Source organism: Fringilla coelebs, assembly GCF_963513975.1.
Source record: "Fringilla coelebs genome assembly, chromosome: 3".
NCBI classification, from domain to species: domain Eukaryota; kingdom Metazoa; phylum Chordata; class Aves; order Passeriformes; family Fringillidae; genus Fringilla; species Fringilla coelebs.
The window spans coordinates 24,826,871-24,844,534 of record NC_140030.1 but is presented as its reverse complement, the minus strand read 5'-3'; the positions used below and the strand labels follow the sequence as shown (position 1 = coordinate 24,844,534).

Here is a 17,664-nt window from a genome sequence, read left to right as displayed (position 1 = left end):
CATCCATTACCAGATGGGAATGTGACAAGTGCCTGAGATCATGCTTACCTTTCTCACATAACACTTCCTTTTCCTGCACAGTTCATCCAGCATTCTTCACCAGCTTCAAACCCTCTAATTGTGCCAGGAATGCACACTTTTATTAATCACCCAAAATCCCAAATCACCCAAACCATATTTGGAATATGGAAACAATGCATTTCACTTGGGATTAGAAGCAGTAAACATACACATACTCAATTACAATCCCCATCTGGTATGAAATGCTGGGCTTCACCCTCCTGCCTGATTTCACCCTCAGGCTATAGGACTCTCCTAACAGCAGTGTGCTCATCACAGCATCATTGTGGGGAAAGCAATCATTCATTTACAAATGGATTTTCTCTCTTGTCCAAGAGTTTACAGGACACTCAGGAACATTTAAAACATCCAGTGGCTGCAGTTTTAGGATAGCCACCAGTGCTATCCAGTTAAATGGCACCCAGTGATGAAAAAGAAACGAGCTCCAACCTCTTTTATGTACATTTTCTGTACATTTTCTTTACATATTCATTCCAGAAAGTGCCACATAACTATGATTTAAAATTTTGAAGTATTATTCACCACTACACATTTATTCTCCTTAGTAAAATCTCTCCAATATGATAACTAGGTACAGTGAATATACTGGTCTCAAAATTTAATTTCAGCACTTTTTATTTGTAGGCACTGCTTTTATCAGTGTTCCATTACTCGCCCCATATTTGCTGTCAAGAACATGCACAAAGAAGGAAATGAATGTCTACCTAATATGTAGCCTAACAGTTTTAAAGGAAAAACAGTCAAATTTTTCATACTGTTCCTCATTACTATAATTATTTATTGTCCTGTGCCTCTCTTCTCTGGTAAGACAAAACAGGTCATACAAGGATAGAATAACAGACTGGAAGGGACCTCAAGGATCATCTGATCCAACCATTCTTTGCCAAAGTACAGTCTGGTGAAGATGGCCCAGCGCCTGCCCACTTGAGTCTTAAAAAGTGTCCAGTGTTGAGGAATCCATCACTACCCCGAGGAAATTATTTCTATTATTTTCACAGTGATTGTTCTCACTGTGACAAAGTTTCCTCTTGGAATCTCTCCAGGAGTAATTTGTTCCCAAGACCCTTCATCCTTTCCAAGTGACTCCTTGTAAAAAATGAGTCTCCAGCCTCTTTGTAGCCTCTCTTCCCATGCTAGAACACAGTGATAAAGTCTTCCTTTCTCTTCTCAAAGCCGAAAAAACTTAATTCTCTCAGCCTTTCCTCATATGGCAGCTTCCCAGTCCTTTCATCATCTTTGTGGCCCTTCTCTGGACCTTCTCCAGCCTATCCACATCTTTTTTAAGTAGTGGGGATGAAAACTGGACACACTATTCCAAGTACAGCGTAGAGTGGGACAATGACTTGTCCATCTCTGCTGGCGATGCCCGTGCTGATGCAGCCCAGCACGCTGTTGGCTTTCCTTGCAGGAGCAGCACACTGCTCACTCACACTGAGCTTGTCCAGCTGGTTACATCCCAGCCTGTGCTGCACTCCTGGATTATGCTTTCCCAGGTGCAAGACTTTACCCTCATGCTTGCTGAGCTTCATAAGGGCCTTGCTAGCCCACTCTTAGAGCTAATCCAGGTCCTCCTGCAGGGTGGCTCTCCCTTCCCAAGTGCCCACTTATTCACTCTGTCTGGTGTCACCAGCAACCTTTGTCAGGGTACACTTGATCCTTCCATCCAGATGACTTATGAGGATATTAAACAGCATTGGGCCCAGAACTGATCCCTGGATGATTCCACTTGTGACAGATTGTCACAAGCTTTAAAAAGTAGCTATTGACCACATATGTGCTGTACAAATGCCAAGTAGTTTTCAAGTTTGCTTCTATTCTGACTTCGAATATGACTCAATGACCGCTCAAGACTTGACTGGAGTCTGGTCCTTATCACAGAAGTTCTCCCACAGACACAACATCGTGCTGTGAGTGGCTATTCAATAACCAAATCTGCCTTAGATGTGGAAGTACTGGAAAATTTTTGATGGTTTTGGTAACACTGGTGAGAAAAAACAGGCTGCAAGCAGGTCTCAAGAGCAGCTCACACTGTGTATTTAAACATGCATATCTGGGAGTAGATTTCACAGAAGGAAAGTAAAATCAATTAAGAGGATTATCAGGAAATAAACAGGTCCTGCCAAATGGCTTTCAATATCTTCCTGTAGCAAAATGATTCTTCATTATTAGCAGAAGAGTAAAAAATAGGTTTCTCCAGAGCACAGAACCTCCACCGTCTCACCTCATATCAAATAAAATGCCTGTCAGTAGCAGAAAGAAAAAAGTGAAAAAAATTACTTATTAGTTTCTGAAAAATCACCTGGAAAAAAAAAAAAAAGGTTTGAACAACTTTTCATCTCTCTATGCAAAGGAATTGTTGACCAAGCAAGTCAGAACAGTGACAAAGTTAATCAAAGAAGCTTAGGTAGGGAAAAGAAAAACAAAACAAAAAGAAACCAAATTAATTACTGAGGACAAATGTAGTACAGCCAGAAAACGAATGAAACTGGAAAAGAGAAACGGGACAGTACAGGAAAGGAATTATTTGAGCTTTGCTGATGGATGTGATGTCAAGATGAATATTAAGTAAGAAACAACCTACATGAAAAGATGCTGCAGGAAAGACTAAAAATGATTCTAGTAACCCCTGATTTTCTAGTTTCTTATATGGAATTCACAAAATAACAACAGGATATATGGTCCATCCATTTTTTCAGTTTCATGTTTCAATAAAGAAGAGAACACGCCCTGAATTTAGAATCAGACCAGAGATGAGAAAAACTGTCTGCACAGACATTTAATGAAGATTTATGAACAAAATCCTCTTTCTTTTCCATACAGAAGAGTACATAGTTGTAAATGTGAATTAAAAAATACAGTTTTGTTCATCACTGCATCTTGGTTTTTTTACTGATTCGAAGGGAGAGAAAAAGAGACAGAGGTGTTGAGTCTGAAACACTTTGCAGAAAACTCATCACAAGTGTAAGGACTAAGAAGCTTCATCCATACTCCAACAAGACTGAACCAAATCATGCCAGGCAAGAACAAGACCAATGCTGCTGGTGCTGCATCTTCAGGAAAAGGAATAGACCCATCCAGCTCTGTTCTCTTCTTGCCTTCCCTGAATAGAAGGGCAAGACCAGAAGCTAAGAGTACAAACAGTTGAAGATGTTTATGTTTCTTCTGAACCTTGAGTGATGTGAAAAAGGGAAGGGAGAAAACATCTTCAAAATATTGGCTGTTCTTTCATAGTCACCTGCATTTCCCTTTTATCCTTTAAAAAGGCATAGGAGTTAATATGCAGGAGAAGTGAACTGCAGTTCTCAGAGCAGCAGTCACTGGGAGCAGCCCATGGATGAGAAGACCATTAATTTGAACAGCTTCATTACAAGCTAAACTGGAAACTCAGCACACAACAGGATTACTGCTTAGCTCTTTGGCATATATTTTTTATTTTCTGATTAAACTCAAAGTATTCTAAGTTAACCTTGCAGAATAAAGATGTATTATATTTCTCCCAACAAAACCCAGAAATGTATAAAACACAATGTCACTGAAGAGGCTACGTATAAACCTCTCCAATCCACACTAATCCATACAAAATCCACTCTAATCTATGTATATTAAATTTTCAACTGTGGTATAAATACCTAAAAGTCTATAAAACTGCCTTAAAAAGACAACCTTGAATCCAAAGAAGGTAAGCTTTTGAAACAACTGCTCATGGAATTATGTTGAAAATGCATATGGCAATTTTGAGACATCACTTGAAAGACACAGTCTTAATTTTTTTTTTTATTTTGGAAGGAAAAAACTCATTCCATATAGAGACATAGACCATTTTTGGCAACCTCTATGGCATAATTAACCCAAGTAATCAGCAAATGGTGGTATCTCAAGTCCCAGAGTATGGAAGTATTGACAAATAGTGACTTCATAAAGGCAATCACTACCAGTGTTTATAAAACACCACAGTTTTAGTGTTTTTTCCTCAGAAGTTCCCACAACTCTGTGTATTAGGCAACCAGAGAGCAAGAAACAAGCATGGAAAGTAGAATGGGAATACTTCTGAGGATGTAAGTCAACACCAGAATAAAAATGGGTATAAAATAGAGTTGGCTCCAAACATCTACCAAGAAGTTCTCTTTATCCTCACGAATACACCACATCTCTATCTGATTCCAGGAGGTGGTTCTTAGAACAGGTGCTGCTAAAAAGAGCTTTTATAATACTTTTGACTGGCACAAATGAAGCTTAACTAGTTACAGAGGCAAGGAATTTCAAATGGAACTATGAGCTACGGCAGTGCTCAGAATTTTGCAAGCAGACTCTGAGAACATCCTTGGAACTTCTTTAGTACTGTCTACAGCAGAATAAGCCTAGAAGCATTTATGAAGCACTTATGTCAGTTCAGTGCAGCTCATGGTTTATATTCTAATCCCTGATAAATATTTAGGCAGTGCAGGACATCTTGTGAAAACGTCCATGTCATCTTGTTATCTGTCCTACAGGATAAAATTACATATTTAATGTGTAAAAGGATTAGGACAAAGCACAGACATGGAAATATGGATTTTTAGGTTAATGCAGAACCTTTAAGAAGAAATCATAAAATGAAGTACACAACTTAAATTTATCTAAGTCTTATGAATTTATTTGCAGGCAACTAGAGGAGAAAGGATAAAAAAAAGCTTAGTTTTTCAAATATATAGTATTCCTAAATACACAATAATGGAAAATTATTTTATAAAATACATATGGAAGTTATGACATTCCATGAAATCCTCTTTTCTGGCACCTGAAAAAGATGCTTTTAAAAATATATATATCTGTGGAGAAAGTTCTGCTGAGAGTTTACCTATTGACACTTGGTTGTTAATTTGAAAAATCAGTATTTAAGAACCATTCTTCCAATAATAATCACTTATCAGTGGGCTGTGGAGAAGTAAGTAGTGAATGTTCACACAAAGGAAGACTGTATGCCTTACCCTGAGCCTCTGAACTTGACAGCCTTGTTTCTCTGTCATCTTCAGAAAGTGACTGAAGTTCGATTCATCGAGCAGGATATACACTGCAATCCCTCTAGCAGATGCTTCCACGATTTCTCTAAAAATATCCACATCTGTAAACATATCCATAACAATGGCAATGACCTGAATCAAACAGGAAAGACACAGATTATTGTATTGTATAAACTGATATATAGAATTCTTCACTCAAGCCTACGCTGAGCAGCTAATACACTAATATTTTTTACACATTAAAATGTTCTATTTTCTATGTTGTTCCACTTAACCTGAAAGCTTTCAAGACAACTGGATCTTCTTTTTCAGAAATCAAGTGACCACCTGTGTGACGTTTGTCACAAGTACCAAAGTCCAGCAAAATGAGTTATGGGTCGTCTTGGTTTTGTCTGGAATCAAGTTGATTTTGTTCCTAATAGATGGCACCGTGCTGTGGTTGGGATTTAGCACAACAATAATGTTAATAACAAACTGATGTGGTTGTTGCTAAGTAGTATTTACCCCAAGTGAAGGACTTTTGAGTGTTCCATGCTCTGCCAGTGAGCAGGTGCATAAGAAACCAGGAGGAAGCACAATCAGGAGAACAGCTGACCCAAACTGGCCAAAGGGATATTCCATACTGCAGAATGCCATGGTCAGTGTGTAAACTGAGGGGAGTTGGCTGGGAGGGGTCAATCACTGCTCAGGAACTGTCTGGGCATTGGTCAGTGAGTGGTGAGCAACTGTAACGTGCATCACTTGTTTTCTTGGGCTTTTACCTCTCCCTCTCTCTCGATCCTTTTACTTACAATTATTGTTATAAATACCAATAGTATCCTTTTATTATTATTATATTTTACTTTTTATGTAAAAATGTACTTTACTATAGTAAATTTACTTATTCAATTAGTAATCTCTTCGTATCTCTACCCACAAGGGTTTACTTCTTTCCAGTTCTCTCCTCCATAGCACTAAGGATGTGAATGAGCAAGTGGGTGTGTGGAACTTTGTTGCTGGCCAGGGTAAAACCATGACATGGGTGTGTGTAGTGACTGGTTTCATGAGGGAAAAGGAAACCCAGTAAAAGAGAAAGGGAGGGGAAAACAGCAATACAAATGCTGTGGAAAAGCCTTCAAAATACAATTGCATTATGCGTTAAAAAAAAAATCAGATAAAATTTTTGTACATGAGGCTTCTCAGTCTTTCATCATTTTCTCTAAAGCTAATGGCTCAAGAGCTTGAAGTAGCTAATAAGAGACACTGAAGAGCTGGAGGCACTCTTATGGGGACAGAACGGCCTCAGCTCGTGAGAGCTTGAGGATCAAGAAGATCAGCATGCTGAACACCAGCTACCAACACCCTTCAACCCACAGGGAAAAAGCAAGCATGTCTAACTTGGAAAAGCAATGTCCCTCTAGTGGTATTTTGGAGATATATTATATATATAGAAATGTTGTACTTTTGACATACCATTAGTAATTTGGGAAGAATTACTGTTGAAATGTGAAAGGAAATAAGAGGAAGAATCAAAGTCCGTGTAACTTCTAAAGGTATTATTTTTATCCACTAGTACTTTCATGAAAAGTTCCAATGAGATGTCTTAGGTGCAAATTCAGATGAAATGAAACCTTTCACAGGTATCAGAGCAGGTTTTACCATTTTCACTAGTCTTTAAACTACCTGTACATCAGCTTTGAAGGTGTAATTGTTAAGTTGCAAGTACTCATCTTATTCTAGAACTGAAACATTTACCTCACATGTAAATGCTGTTGCACACAACCAGGTAAAAGTTACGTCTCCGGTCAGTTGTACAAATTACCTTTTTTGAATCCCACCTGCTTAGAACTAAAAGTTTCATTTATGCTGAGCATGTAATTAAATCACTAGAAATATAAATGAGAGATGCCTTACAAAAGTAAAAGTAAAATAACAGTGGAAACAATTAGAAAAGGTAAACACAACTCCTGAGTAAGAGAAAAGGAACAACTTGGCCTCTTCATTACATGTCACCTGGCAATAAAGAGTCTTCACAAATCCACCAGTCAAAGAGGAACTGAATAGCATTAAAGAATTCCATTCTTTTGAAAATCTTGGGTAGCATGCCAGTGCACTACCCCATTTGCTTTACTGACTTTTTGAAAGCAAAACCTAAATGTGTTTTTCTCCAGTACAGAATATGTTTCTTTATCTGAGGACTGAAAACACGAATGTTTATCTTGACTCCAAGGATCTCATCACTTTCAGACTGCACCTTCTGCTTGGTCTTGTTTCTGAGATAGGCAGTGTTAACTGAACAAGGCAACCTGTCTTGTTTCACTTGCGTCTGAGAAGAAAACTGCCAAGACAGATCAAGTATGGGAGGTAAAGACCAAAAAATAACCTGTTCTCAAATTTGAGTCTGTTTCATTACCTGTTTACCTCCTCCTCTGAACTCCCTAATTTCTTCCTAGACTTTCCTTTTCTTCAGATCTTCAAGAAATGGGTGCTCATTGCATTCTCGGATCAATTTAAATGTAACAGAAAAATCCTGAATGGATTCATTGCTGTACACTGATATGAATACATGTAATATTAAAAACCCACAGCACGGCCCTCAAAAATTCTTTTAACACTTTCCTATGGCAGACATCTAAGACATTCACAGGTTTGCACACACACAAGAACCTGTAATAAAAACTAAAACCCAGCACTGACTAGAATGGCCATATCTATCTTTATGAAGAGGAAGGTAGAGAAATAAACACATAAGCAAGTAGGCCAGTAAGTTGGTGACATAACAAGGATGCACGAGCACTATTGTGCAGATATTTCACTTGGGAATAAACAGGGGACCTTCTTTGTCTTCATCAGTAGAATTTTTCTTAATTTATCTCTTAAATCTGGAGTAACTCTGCAAAGCATCAAGTAGTCTTGCAAGAAAATGTAGGTTTCACTTCCAGAGCTGGAATAGGGATTATCTTCTGAAACCCAAAGCTTCTGCTGTCTGAAAAGTCCTTACCAGAATTTGAGTACATAGATGCAAAGCCACAGTCATGATCTGACAACCAAATGGGCATCCATTTGTGCATTTCCTACAAACCAGGGGTGACTCTTGTTGAATGTCCTCATTAGGCTCCCCATTTACTCTTAGCAACACTCAACACTCTATTAAACAGAAACATAATTAGGCCTGGCTGCTGGAGAACAGTGCCAAATTTGAACAATGCATATGATACCCATATGATACATGCAATATGTAAAAAGTCATTGACAGTGATAAGGCAATTTCTGCATACTGATTTCCATAAACCAAAAAAGGTGTTTTGACCATAAACTATAGATTTTGATTCAGAAAGAGTGGATTCCATAAATGTCATGGAACAGTCTGGCCTTTAAATGTATTGAACTTCTTTTTCTTTTTTTTTTTTTCCTCCTTTTAATAGGGGTATGTGTACATTTCCCCAGTTTGCCTATTTTGCAGCAGAAGGGAGTATTGCACATGGGAATAGACAAAGCAAATATGGTATTCAAGGTTCTAAGTTTTGATTAATTAAGGAGACCAAGATTAGGAAATTACTTCAATGAGGTATTCTATAATGTGTACCTACCTTTAATTAAAGCTGCAAAAACAGCTGCAGGATTAGTTACTTGCTGCATCACTTTGGAAGAAGTGTTTTTACTTTTGTTTTTGCAATTGCAGAGCTAATTTCCACCCTGGTACTTATAAGAACACAACAGTGGATTCCAGCAAGGAAGAAAAACTGATAAAATTCAAACTGCAGAAATGCATCAGAAAATTGCCTATTCCATACATTCTGTTTCTTATAGCCATAACAATACTACCTGAGTCAAGAAAACCTCCTCAAGGCAGAAAGCTCTATTGTCATACAGCAGGTTTCCTTACAAACTGCCTTTTTTTTTCCAAAGCATATTTGTTTTCCACAATGCAAAGATCTTTTTAAAAGGAACCACTCATGCTTTTGAAAGCAAATACAGTGGCCTTCCAACCACTCCAGGAAAACTGGATGGGTACAGCAGGTTTTTGATGAAAGCACCAGAATTCTGGGAGAACTTTCTGAACCTTGTCAAACTGATTATCACCCTGATCAAAAATGACCCTCATTTGGGAACAGCTAAGCTAGCATGTTACAGGAAGGAGAAAATAGTTGGTAGAGCAGACATTTGCTGTGCATAACATCACATAGCACTGAAATTATGCACAGCAAGAGGGAACTACCACCACCTGGGCGGGTATTGGAGAGAAGAGCACATTTCAATGATCAACTAAAAGTGAAGACAGTGCAGAAAACAGTTTTTATGCTAGTTTTCTTCTCCCAAAATTATCTTTGATGATTGTCACTGCTTGTATTTTTATCTTATCTACCCATTCTTTTGTTTTTTTAGGGATTATTATTTTTTAAGCTTAAAATTTGGTTTCAATGATGGCATCCTTACAGAACAAGAAAATCTGCTGAAGTCAATAAACACAAAATGACTCTTAAAGAATCTGACAAAATGCTCAACTTAAGGCAGCAGTAGAGCCATATGCTATTATCCTTTGTCGCCTTGATTTTTTAAGATTTTCTAAGCCTTCTGATGTTGACATTTTTTTAGAGAACTTTCTCACACACTTTCTGTAAATAACACATTGTTTTGCATTCTTTTATGGAGGAGGAGAACTTTGATGGACTGTTGGTTTGTCCAGCGTCATTGGAGAGGTGGCACTGTCACCCTGCAATCCACTGTCGCTTTTGGAAAACTATAAATGTTGGAATCAGAAAATAAACTTCCCATTTTTGTTCTTCACCTTGAGAGCAGCGGAGTGCGCCTGTGTTCTTTCGTGTTCCATAGCGACAATCCTTCTCACTGTCTTGACACTAAGACTATGCTTTGCAACAGAAAAGTAAACTGCACACCCTACTTTGGCATTTAAAAGCATGTAAATACAGAGAGGAAAGTATAATTTTGTTGAATAGGACTATTTTAATGCAAACATTCCAAATGGCATTTTTCACTAAGCTGATTTATTTAATTTGTATGTTAGTGAGGAAAGTACCATTTTAAAGCTCAGTATCTCTAAACTATCATCACTCTGTAAGAATACAGAGTATTTTTTTCATGCTTTCAAAGTTCTTAATATTCAATTTTGGTAAATGACCAACTCCTACAAAAAGTACCAGTGACAAGGTTCATGAAAGACACATATACATTTGTTTGTTGGTTAAAACAAAAAGCTATAGCTGGAATATCCTTCATATCATTGATAAACAGGAGATTATGTACATGGTAACATGGCAACAGAGTGGATAACATGACACAGTAAATGGAGGCCAATGTTCAGTTCTGTGGCACCTATTATGCTACAGGGCAAGTTATTGCTGGTTTGGGCCCATCCATGTGCATTGGATCTGCTTAGATGGTTCTCACCTTCAGAAACTAACTCTCTTCAGAAGCTTATCTAGAAAGAAGTTGCCAGCAGTTACATTTATCATTAAACATCTCCAGAGCACATCCAGGGGAGGGTCACCAAGAGGGCGCTTGCCCTATGCAGACTACATGAAGGAGCTGGGTTGTTCAGCCTGGAGCAAAGACAGCTTCAGGGAATCTTACAGCAGTTCCTGGCACTTACAGGGAAGTTCTGGAGGGACAAAGTCAGGTTCTTTGCAGTGGTGGCAGGACAAAAGACAATGGTCACACTGAAACGAGAGCAGTTCTGCCTGGATGTGGGGAAACCCCCTCATTCCCACAAGGACACCCCAGCAGTAGAGCATGTTGCTCAGGGCAGTCCAGTTTGCATTCTTGGAGGTTTTCAAGACCATGATGGATAAAGCCCTGGGCAGCCTGTTCAGGTATTACCACTAGTCATGCTTTAAGCAGGAGGCTGGGCTGGAGACTTCCAACTGACCAAAGGCTGCAACTCAATGATTCAGAGATCTTCACTGTCAAAATGAAAGCAAATTTTGCCATGTTTGGCAGTAATTATAAATTTTGCTGTGAGGACTAAAGAAAACAGAGACTATAAATAGAGAATGCTGAGAAACAAACGAGTTTTTCTGCTTTACTTCTTCCATTTTTTATAAGAGAAAATAAGTGGATTTTAATCTTCATTGAGTTTTAGGACATCAAAATCCAACTTTTTAATAGGTGTGTGCTGAAATTCAAGCATAAATGTAACAAAAGGCCTTTACTGCTAGTGCTCAGTAAGTCTACTTTGTGAACCCTTGACAGTTTCATTATCTCAGCATTACCACTTCTTTCACAAATATGAATTATGATTCTCTAGGTTATATTTTGCAGTGTGTGTCATTTAACAACTCCTTTGCTATAAAAATACAGGAGTCCTCTACTAAAACTGCTTGCTTAGGGCAGGCTTTGCTAGCAACACCTACCAGTATCAATAACCTAGTAAGGAATAATGCTGAAGACCTACCCTACACTGCAAGAGTATTGATTTCTTGTAGCCCACATGCGGCTTACTTTGGGCATTACACGACAAAAATCCATACTGCTGTGCAGTGCTTTAAATGTCACCACCCTTTCTCACCCCAAGAAGAACCACATCTCTGACAGAATTATTAATTCTATTTTCATTGACCTTTTCTCTGTTACTCCAATCCTCCTTTTGCAGATCTCTGATTGAGGGGAATCTCCTTGATGCACAGGCTCAGTGCTGTCTGAGTCTGGCCTTTCTCAGAGAGCAGGCAATTGCAACAGTGCAGAAGGAGGATACAGGGCTGTGTGCCATGCTGCTAGAACAGGAGGCAGGCAGCAAATGGACTGGTGAATTTCTGGCATCAGAGAGAAAAATCTGGTGGTCAATGCAGACAACCTTCCCTCTAGTAAGCTACATAATATGTCCCACTAATTATTGTGGTTCTTTTCTCAATTATATTATGCTGGTTTTATATTATGAGGGTTTAGATCCAGTTTACTTTTCCTGCAATTCATATTAACAGCTCCCTAATAAATCATCTGTTATCCTTACTTTCTGGCCCTGCTGCTCACACCAGAGTGCTTCTAAGACAAAAGTTCATTACTTTGGTATTAATTTGCAAAATTGAAGACAGCCCTGAAATGCTTTGCACAACATATCCTTTTATTGCAATGTCTACTTTGAAACCATTTGTCCTGGATTAATTGCTGAGGTCTCACAATACAGTAACAAATGAGAAGTCTTGCAATAAAGTGCCAAAGTGTAATATAATAAAGGGAGCCTTGCTTTGTAAATACAGCCTAATACAATAAAATAAATAGTAATCAACCATTTGAGTATTATCCATTCTCCTACAATTTCTGTGGCAATACAATGGAACAAATTCTGAGATGATTTATACCTATGCAACATTCATCATTTTAATATCACTACTTGTTGCATTGTCACTACTTGTATTATCATCATAATTGACCCCCTGAGATCTTATTTAATATATTTAATTTGGCTCTACAGGCACAGAGTGATATACATAACTATGCAGTGTACTTGGAAATGTTCTCCCATTATTGCATTCTTTAAAAGCAATTATTAACTACAGGGTGAAGTCTGGCACTTCATTATTACAGGCAGCTACACCATCTCAGAATAGCTCTCCTAACCCTCACTTACCCTCTTTTCCGCCTCCTGCTCCAAAATATTTCTACCATTTATTCTGAGGATAGAAAAACACAGGCTCTCAGAACCAAATACACCTGTTCTGATCACCAAGCCTCATTTTATCATGCCATGTATCACCTACAAAACCTAAGAATTTAAAAACTAAGTTTATATGGAATAAAAATTAACTTCCAACATGTACATTAGCAATCTTCAAAAACCTCAACAGTTTCTCACTGCAACAGGACATCACAAAAGTTCAACACCACCAAAAAATCATATAAATAAGTTCACTGTCCAGAAAACATAAACTAAACTTCTAGCTATCTCCTGCAATACAACAAGAAAAACCAATGCAAAATATTAGAAAATTATGAAGGTGGGTAACTATATAAGACAACTATACAAATACTTTTCACAAAATTCACAAAATGACAAGGTTGGAAGAGACCTTAAAGATCGAGTCCAACCCATGCCCAAACACCTCAACTAAACCATGGCACCGAGTCCCACATCCAGTCTTTTTTAAACACATCCAGGGATGGTGACTCCACCACCTCCCCAGGCAGGCCCCTCCAGTACTTTATCACTCTTTCTGTGAAAAACTTGTTCCTAATATCCAACCTATATTTCCCTTGGCACAGCTTAAGACTGTGTCCTCTGGTTCAGTCAGTTGCTGCCTGGAGAAGGAGACCAACCCCCACCTGACTACAGCCACCTTTCAGGGAGTTGTAGAGAGTGATAAGGTCACCTCTGAGCCTCCTCTTCTCCAGGCTAAACAGCCCCAACTCCCTTTTTAACTCTGTTTACCTGAGTAGTCCCCATGGTAAAGCCTTATCTGTTCTGTCCAAGGAATACACACAAAAGATGTGCAGTAGAGGAACTTTCTAGCTATCAGTAACAGGGGAAAATGTTCTGATTCTGTTGGTGAAATTCTGATTCTATATGACAGTAAAAACTGGAGCTCTGAGAAAGGATGCAATTTTACTTTGAAAAACACTAGGAAGATCAAATTTTTACAAGGAAGAATCTTCTTAAATCTACACAAGAATTCTTCCTTTTGCTCAATTTGGGAACTTTTGTATACCTTAGTACGTCTAAAAAAAGCATATCAGAAGACCAGCATTAGCTCTTTAAAAGTTGAAACTAAAACCAAAACAAAAGTAAAGTTCTCTGAAATGGAAATAAGTCTGTTTTCTCTGAAAAGTGAATGTACAGAAGCCTTCTGCATTAACTTTTCAGACAGCTATTGCAGGCCAAGCTAGGAAGTCATATATACACCACCTTAAAGTGACGCCTTCTCTTGAAATTCACGCAACGGGGAATTTAATCTTGCAAAACTGATGGGAGTGAGCTACCTTAATTCTATAAATGTGATCTTTAACTATGAGTTTGGTAGTTGTTATTCTGGCTGAAGGATTAGTAAGAACTCATCGTGAGCTGACCAAATTAAAGGAGACACCTCTTCACCCTAGCCAGCAGCAGAGGCAGTAATTCCTCTGAAGCTTTGCTTCCACACATGCAGAATTGAATGTCAGCAAGTCATGGCAACGAGAAGATGAAAGGGGATATTCCAGGGATTCTTCATGGGGACTTTCCAAAGAGCATTTATAAACCTAATCCTTGGAATGAAAGATCTGCAAAGAAACAGCTGCAGCTCAGTGCTGGCACACCATAGACAAGAAAATATTTACCTAAATCTGCAAAAATCTGTCATGCATGATGAAAACAACAAGCGTTCACAATGCTCAATTTTAACACTTTCCTTCCTACTTGCAGTGCTCCCATCACCAACTAAAACGCTTCTGGTATTTAGCAAGCAAGTTGTGTTCTGTCACTGCAAACAGAAGCAGGCAGAGGTCCTACAGAAAAGGACATAAGGCAGCACAGAAAATCCTTGGCAAGATGGAGGGAACGCATTAGGGACCTTCCTCTGCCCTTTCTTCTCTTGCCATTGGTATCGCTGCTGTATTCCCAGTGCCATGTGGGCTGCAGCTGGTCAGGCAGCAAGATTCTAATATTTGTATTTAGCTTCTCAGAATGTTCATATTCAGTTGTCATGTTGAGAAGCTGCCAAGCTTTTTCTGAGGAAAGCAATCAGAAAGGAAATGCCAGGATTTCTGACAGCCTACAACTCTGCTATACCATAATGGAAATTCGTGACAAAAATCAAAGGTACTTCTCTAGCCTCCGGCTTTCTCTATGATGAATTTCAAAGACTTGCTGCTTCAGAAATACTTTTTTATTTAAAAGAGCATTAACAACTTCAATATGTGGGTTCTCATGGGATCCCTTAATATTTAGTGAATGTTTAGGCTACTTGAATTAATATTATAATGTTATACTTTTTATTTTAAATTTCTTTATAAGTAGAAGCACTTAATTATTCATGTGTGTTTATTTACTGACTGCACAAAAACAAACAATGCACAACAGTGTGATGTCTTAATTATTTTATTTAAAAATCTCAGTAGTATGAGTTACTACTGCAAGGTTAAAAGCTCTTTCAACACCTAAAATTATTATCTCACACCTGAGAACAAAGGAAAGGGATACCTCAAATGCAGGGGGGGATAAGGGAAAGGCAAAGGGACAAAAACATTTTTAAAAACTGTCCTTTCAAATTACTCCTGCTTAGAAATGCTCCTCATGCCACAGTAAACTAGATTGGACATTAATACTTCTAAGGGCTCTTCCTGTGATTTCTTTCAAGACATAGTAAAATAATTGACTGCCTATCAAAGAGTCAAAGTAAACGTATGAGATTTCAGCTAATCGAGATAACAATTCTACAGAATATTTTGGGGGTTTGCCACCTTTAGTGGTATATTTTGGTGGGGTTCCTTAGGCTGGGAATGGAGTGGTGTTCTGAGTCAGTCTGCCTTCCCACTGATTCACTTGGGTTTCCTCAAGAGTCCTGTATACACTTTCAATACTAAACCCCTCCTCCTGAGAGTTTTTATTTTGAAAAATGCTTGACAATGTATAAAACCCTGTAAACCTGAATCGATAACAAAAGCATTTCTTAAAGTATAGAACTTTTTTGGCATTTGTTAATTAGTCACTTGGAAACAATGAAAGATTCTCTTCATCAAAGGCAGACTTATAGGAAGAAGAGATGATTCATACCAACTTTTCTAGACCAGGAAGAATAATCTTGCTTTTAAGTTTGCTTATGCAAGAGCTGTGTACTGTTTGTAATCTTTAAGACCTTAATAGTAAACTGCCTGAAATCTCTTGCTCTTGCTTACAAGAATAAGTAGGTACAGCAGGAACAACTTGCACAGAAGAGAATCCAAAAAGAAAGGCAGGTGTATAACACAGGGTGGAAACTGCTGCCTGACTCCACAGTAGATGCTGGAAAAGAATGGAGTTAGATGAAATTAAGTGTCTCAAAAGCAGGAAACACTTATTTTTGCATTTCTATGCACATTAAAATTTGGTGTATCCAAGTCAGGAGACAAACCTGATGTGTTTCAGAGTAGCTTATGATTCAGAAAGATAGACTTTGGAATACCTATATGCAGTATGTTAGGTACAGTCCACATGGATGGCCTATCAACATTTTTAGCAAGTGGAAAAACAAAAGCATACAGTTGAGGAAGACTTGTAAGCATGTACTGCTAAGTCCACGAGTCTTAAACCAGGGCGGCCTTGCATCAGGCAAACACAAATTCATGCAAAGACTAGTATTTTCTAACATGGAAGGCATTGCAGGCAAAAGAAAACAGATCTATTTTTGTAGGCAGTGCCCAATTTAAATCAACAATGAAACCCCACAAAACAAAACAAAAAAACAACAACAAAAAACCAGACCAAACAAAAATAAAGTTCAATCACTAGATTTCAAACCAGTGAAGGGCTGCAGACCAATGACCATGACCTGATTATATATAACTGACTTAATGACCTTGATACTGAGAAACAAGTCCTAATTATATCATTACTTGTTGAAGGTTAGTCCTCTACAGACACTCAAAACTTCTTCCAAAAGGTAGACTGCATAAGGAACAGTGGTAGAGAAAGTGTTTCAGAGATAAATGTAGGAAAAAAAGAGGGATAAAAAATTGGGAGCCCTTGCAGAAGACATTGTTGTATGTCCATAGAACCCCAAAAGAGAGTAGAATTCTGGTTAAAAACCTCCCCTAGTTCATGGTCTAGAGAAGGTAATACCGAAGTGAAGAAAGGAAGCCTCAATAGAGGCTCCTGTTAATCTTTGGAAAGTAGTGCCATAATTTCTTTGTCTTTAGGTCAAGAAGGTTAAGAAGGAACATTACAGTCTACTGCAATAGAGTAATATTTGTTGCAGCTGCAATTAGCAGACCTGGATGGATCACATGCAAGACTGCAAAATAATTTTGCTCTTGGTCATTTTTAATTAAACTTTTGAGTATCAGAGAAATAATGCCTATGGCCACAATTCAAGAAACAGCTTGATGACCCAACCTGGTTGCTTAGCCTGACTTCTGAAAGGAAAACCAACAAAAGAGTCAATTAATACAGAAATGAAGGCTAATCACATATATAGGGAACGGTAAATGGGAAAACACCTTTTCAAATATTTTTTCATCCTTTTTTGAAATACAGCTTTTGTATTCAGCTTCTTACATGTGATTGAGAGTGAGTAAAAGACACATGAGGTACACACACTTAAGGACTGGGTATTGGCAAGATGTGTAAAGTAGCTGTCCAATGAAAACATTTTGATTGCATGTATTTTTAGCAGCCTGTAAGGCTCAATGATATTAAAGATTTCGTACAGCTGTCACAAAAGGGGAAGCAAACCCACTATAATTCACTGATTATTACAGCCTATTTCTGTACCCCTTTCCCTTCCTTCTGCAACTGCCTTTGTTTTACTCCCCTCCTCCCTCTACCTCACTCATACCACTTCACTCCCTTAATTCTTTCTTCCTCCCTTCCTATCCCCTCTTCCCTCTTTCAAGGAAAGAACTCCAAACTGATTTAAATTTAAGACTTTAAAAAACGTGATATTGGATACTGAATGTGGGCTAAAAATGGCCTCCTACA

General features: G+C 38.2%; 1 protein-coding gene across 1 annotated transcript in view; it reads right to left on the bottom strand.

Annotated features, from left to right (window-relative positions):
• The window catches only part of FAM83B (family with sequence similarity 83 member B), a 53,876-nt gene that overhangs the window by 12,581 nt on the left and 23,631 nt on the right, over positions 1–17,664 (bottom strand). The window contains exon 3 of the mRNA XM_084202923.1: positions 5,049–5,213. Within this exon, the coding sequence (XP_084059049.1) occupies positions 5,049–5,213 (165 nt within the window). The remainder of the gene's footprint in view (positions 1–5,048; positions 5,214–17,664) is intronic.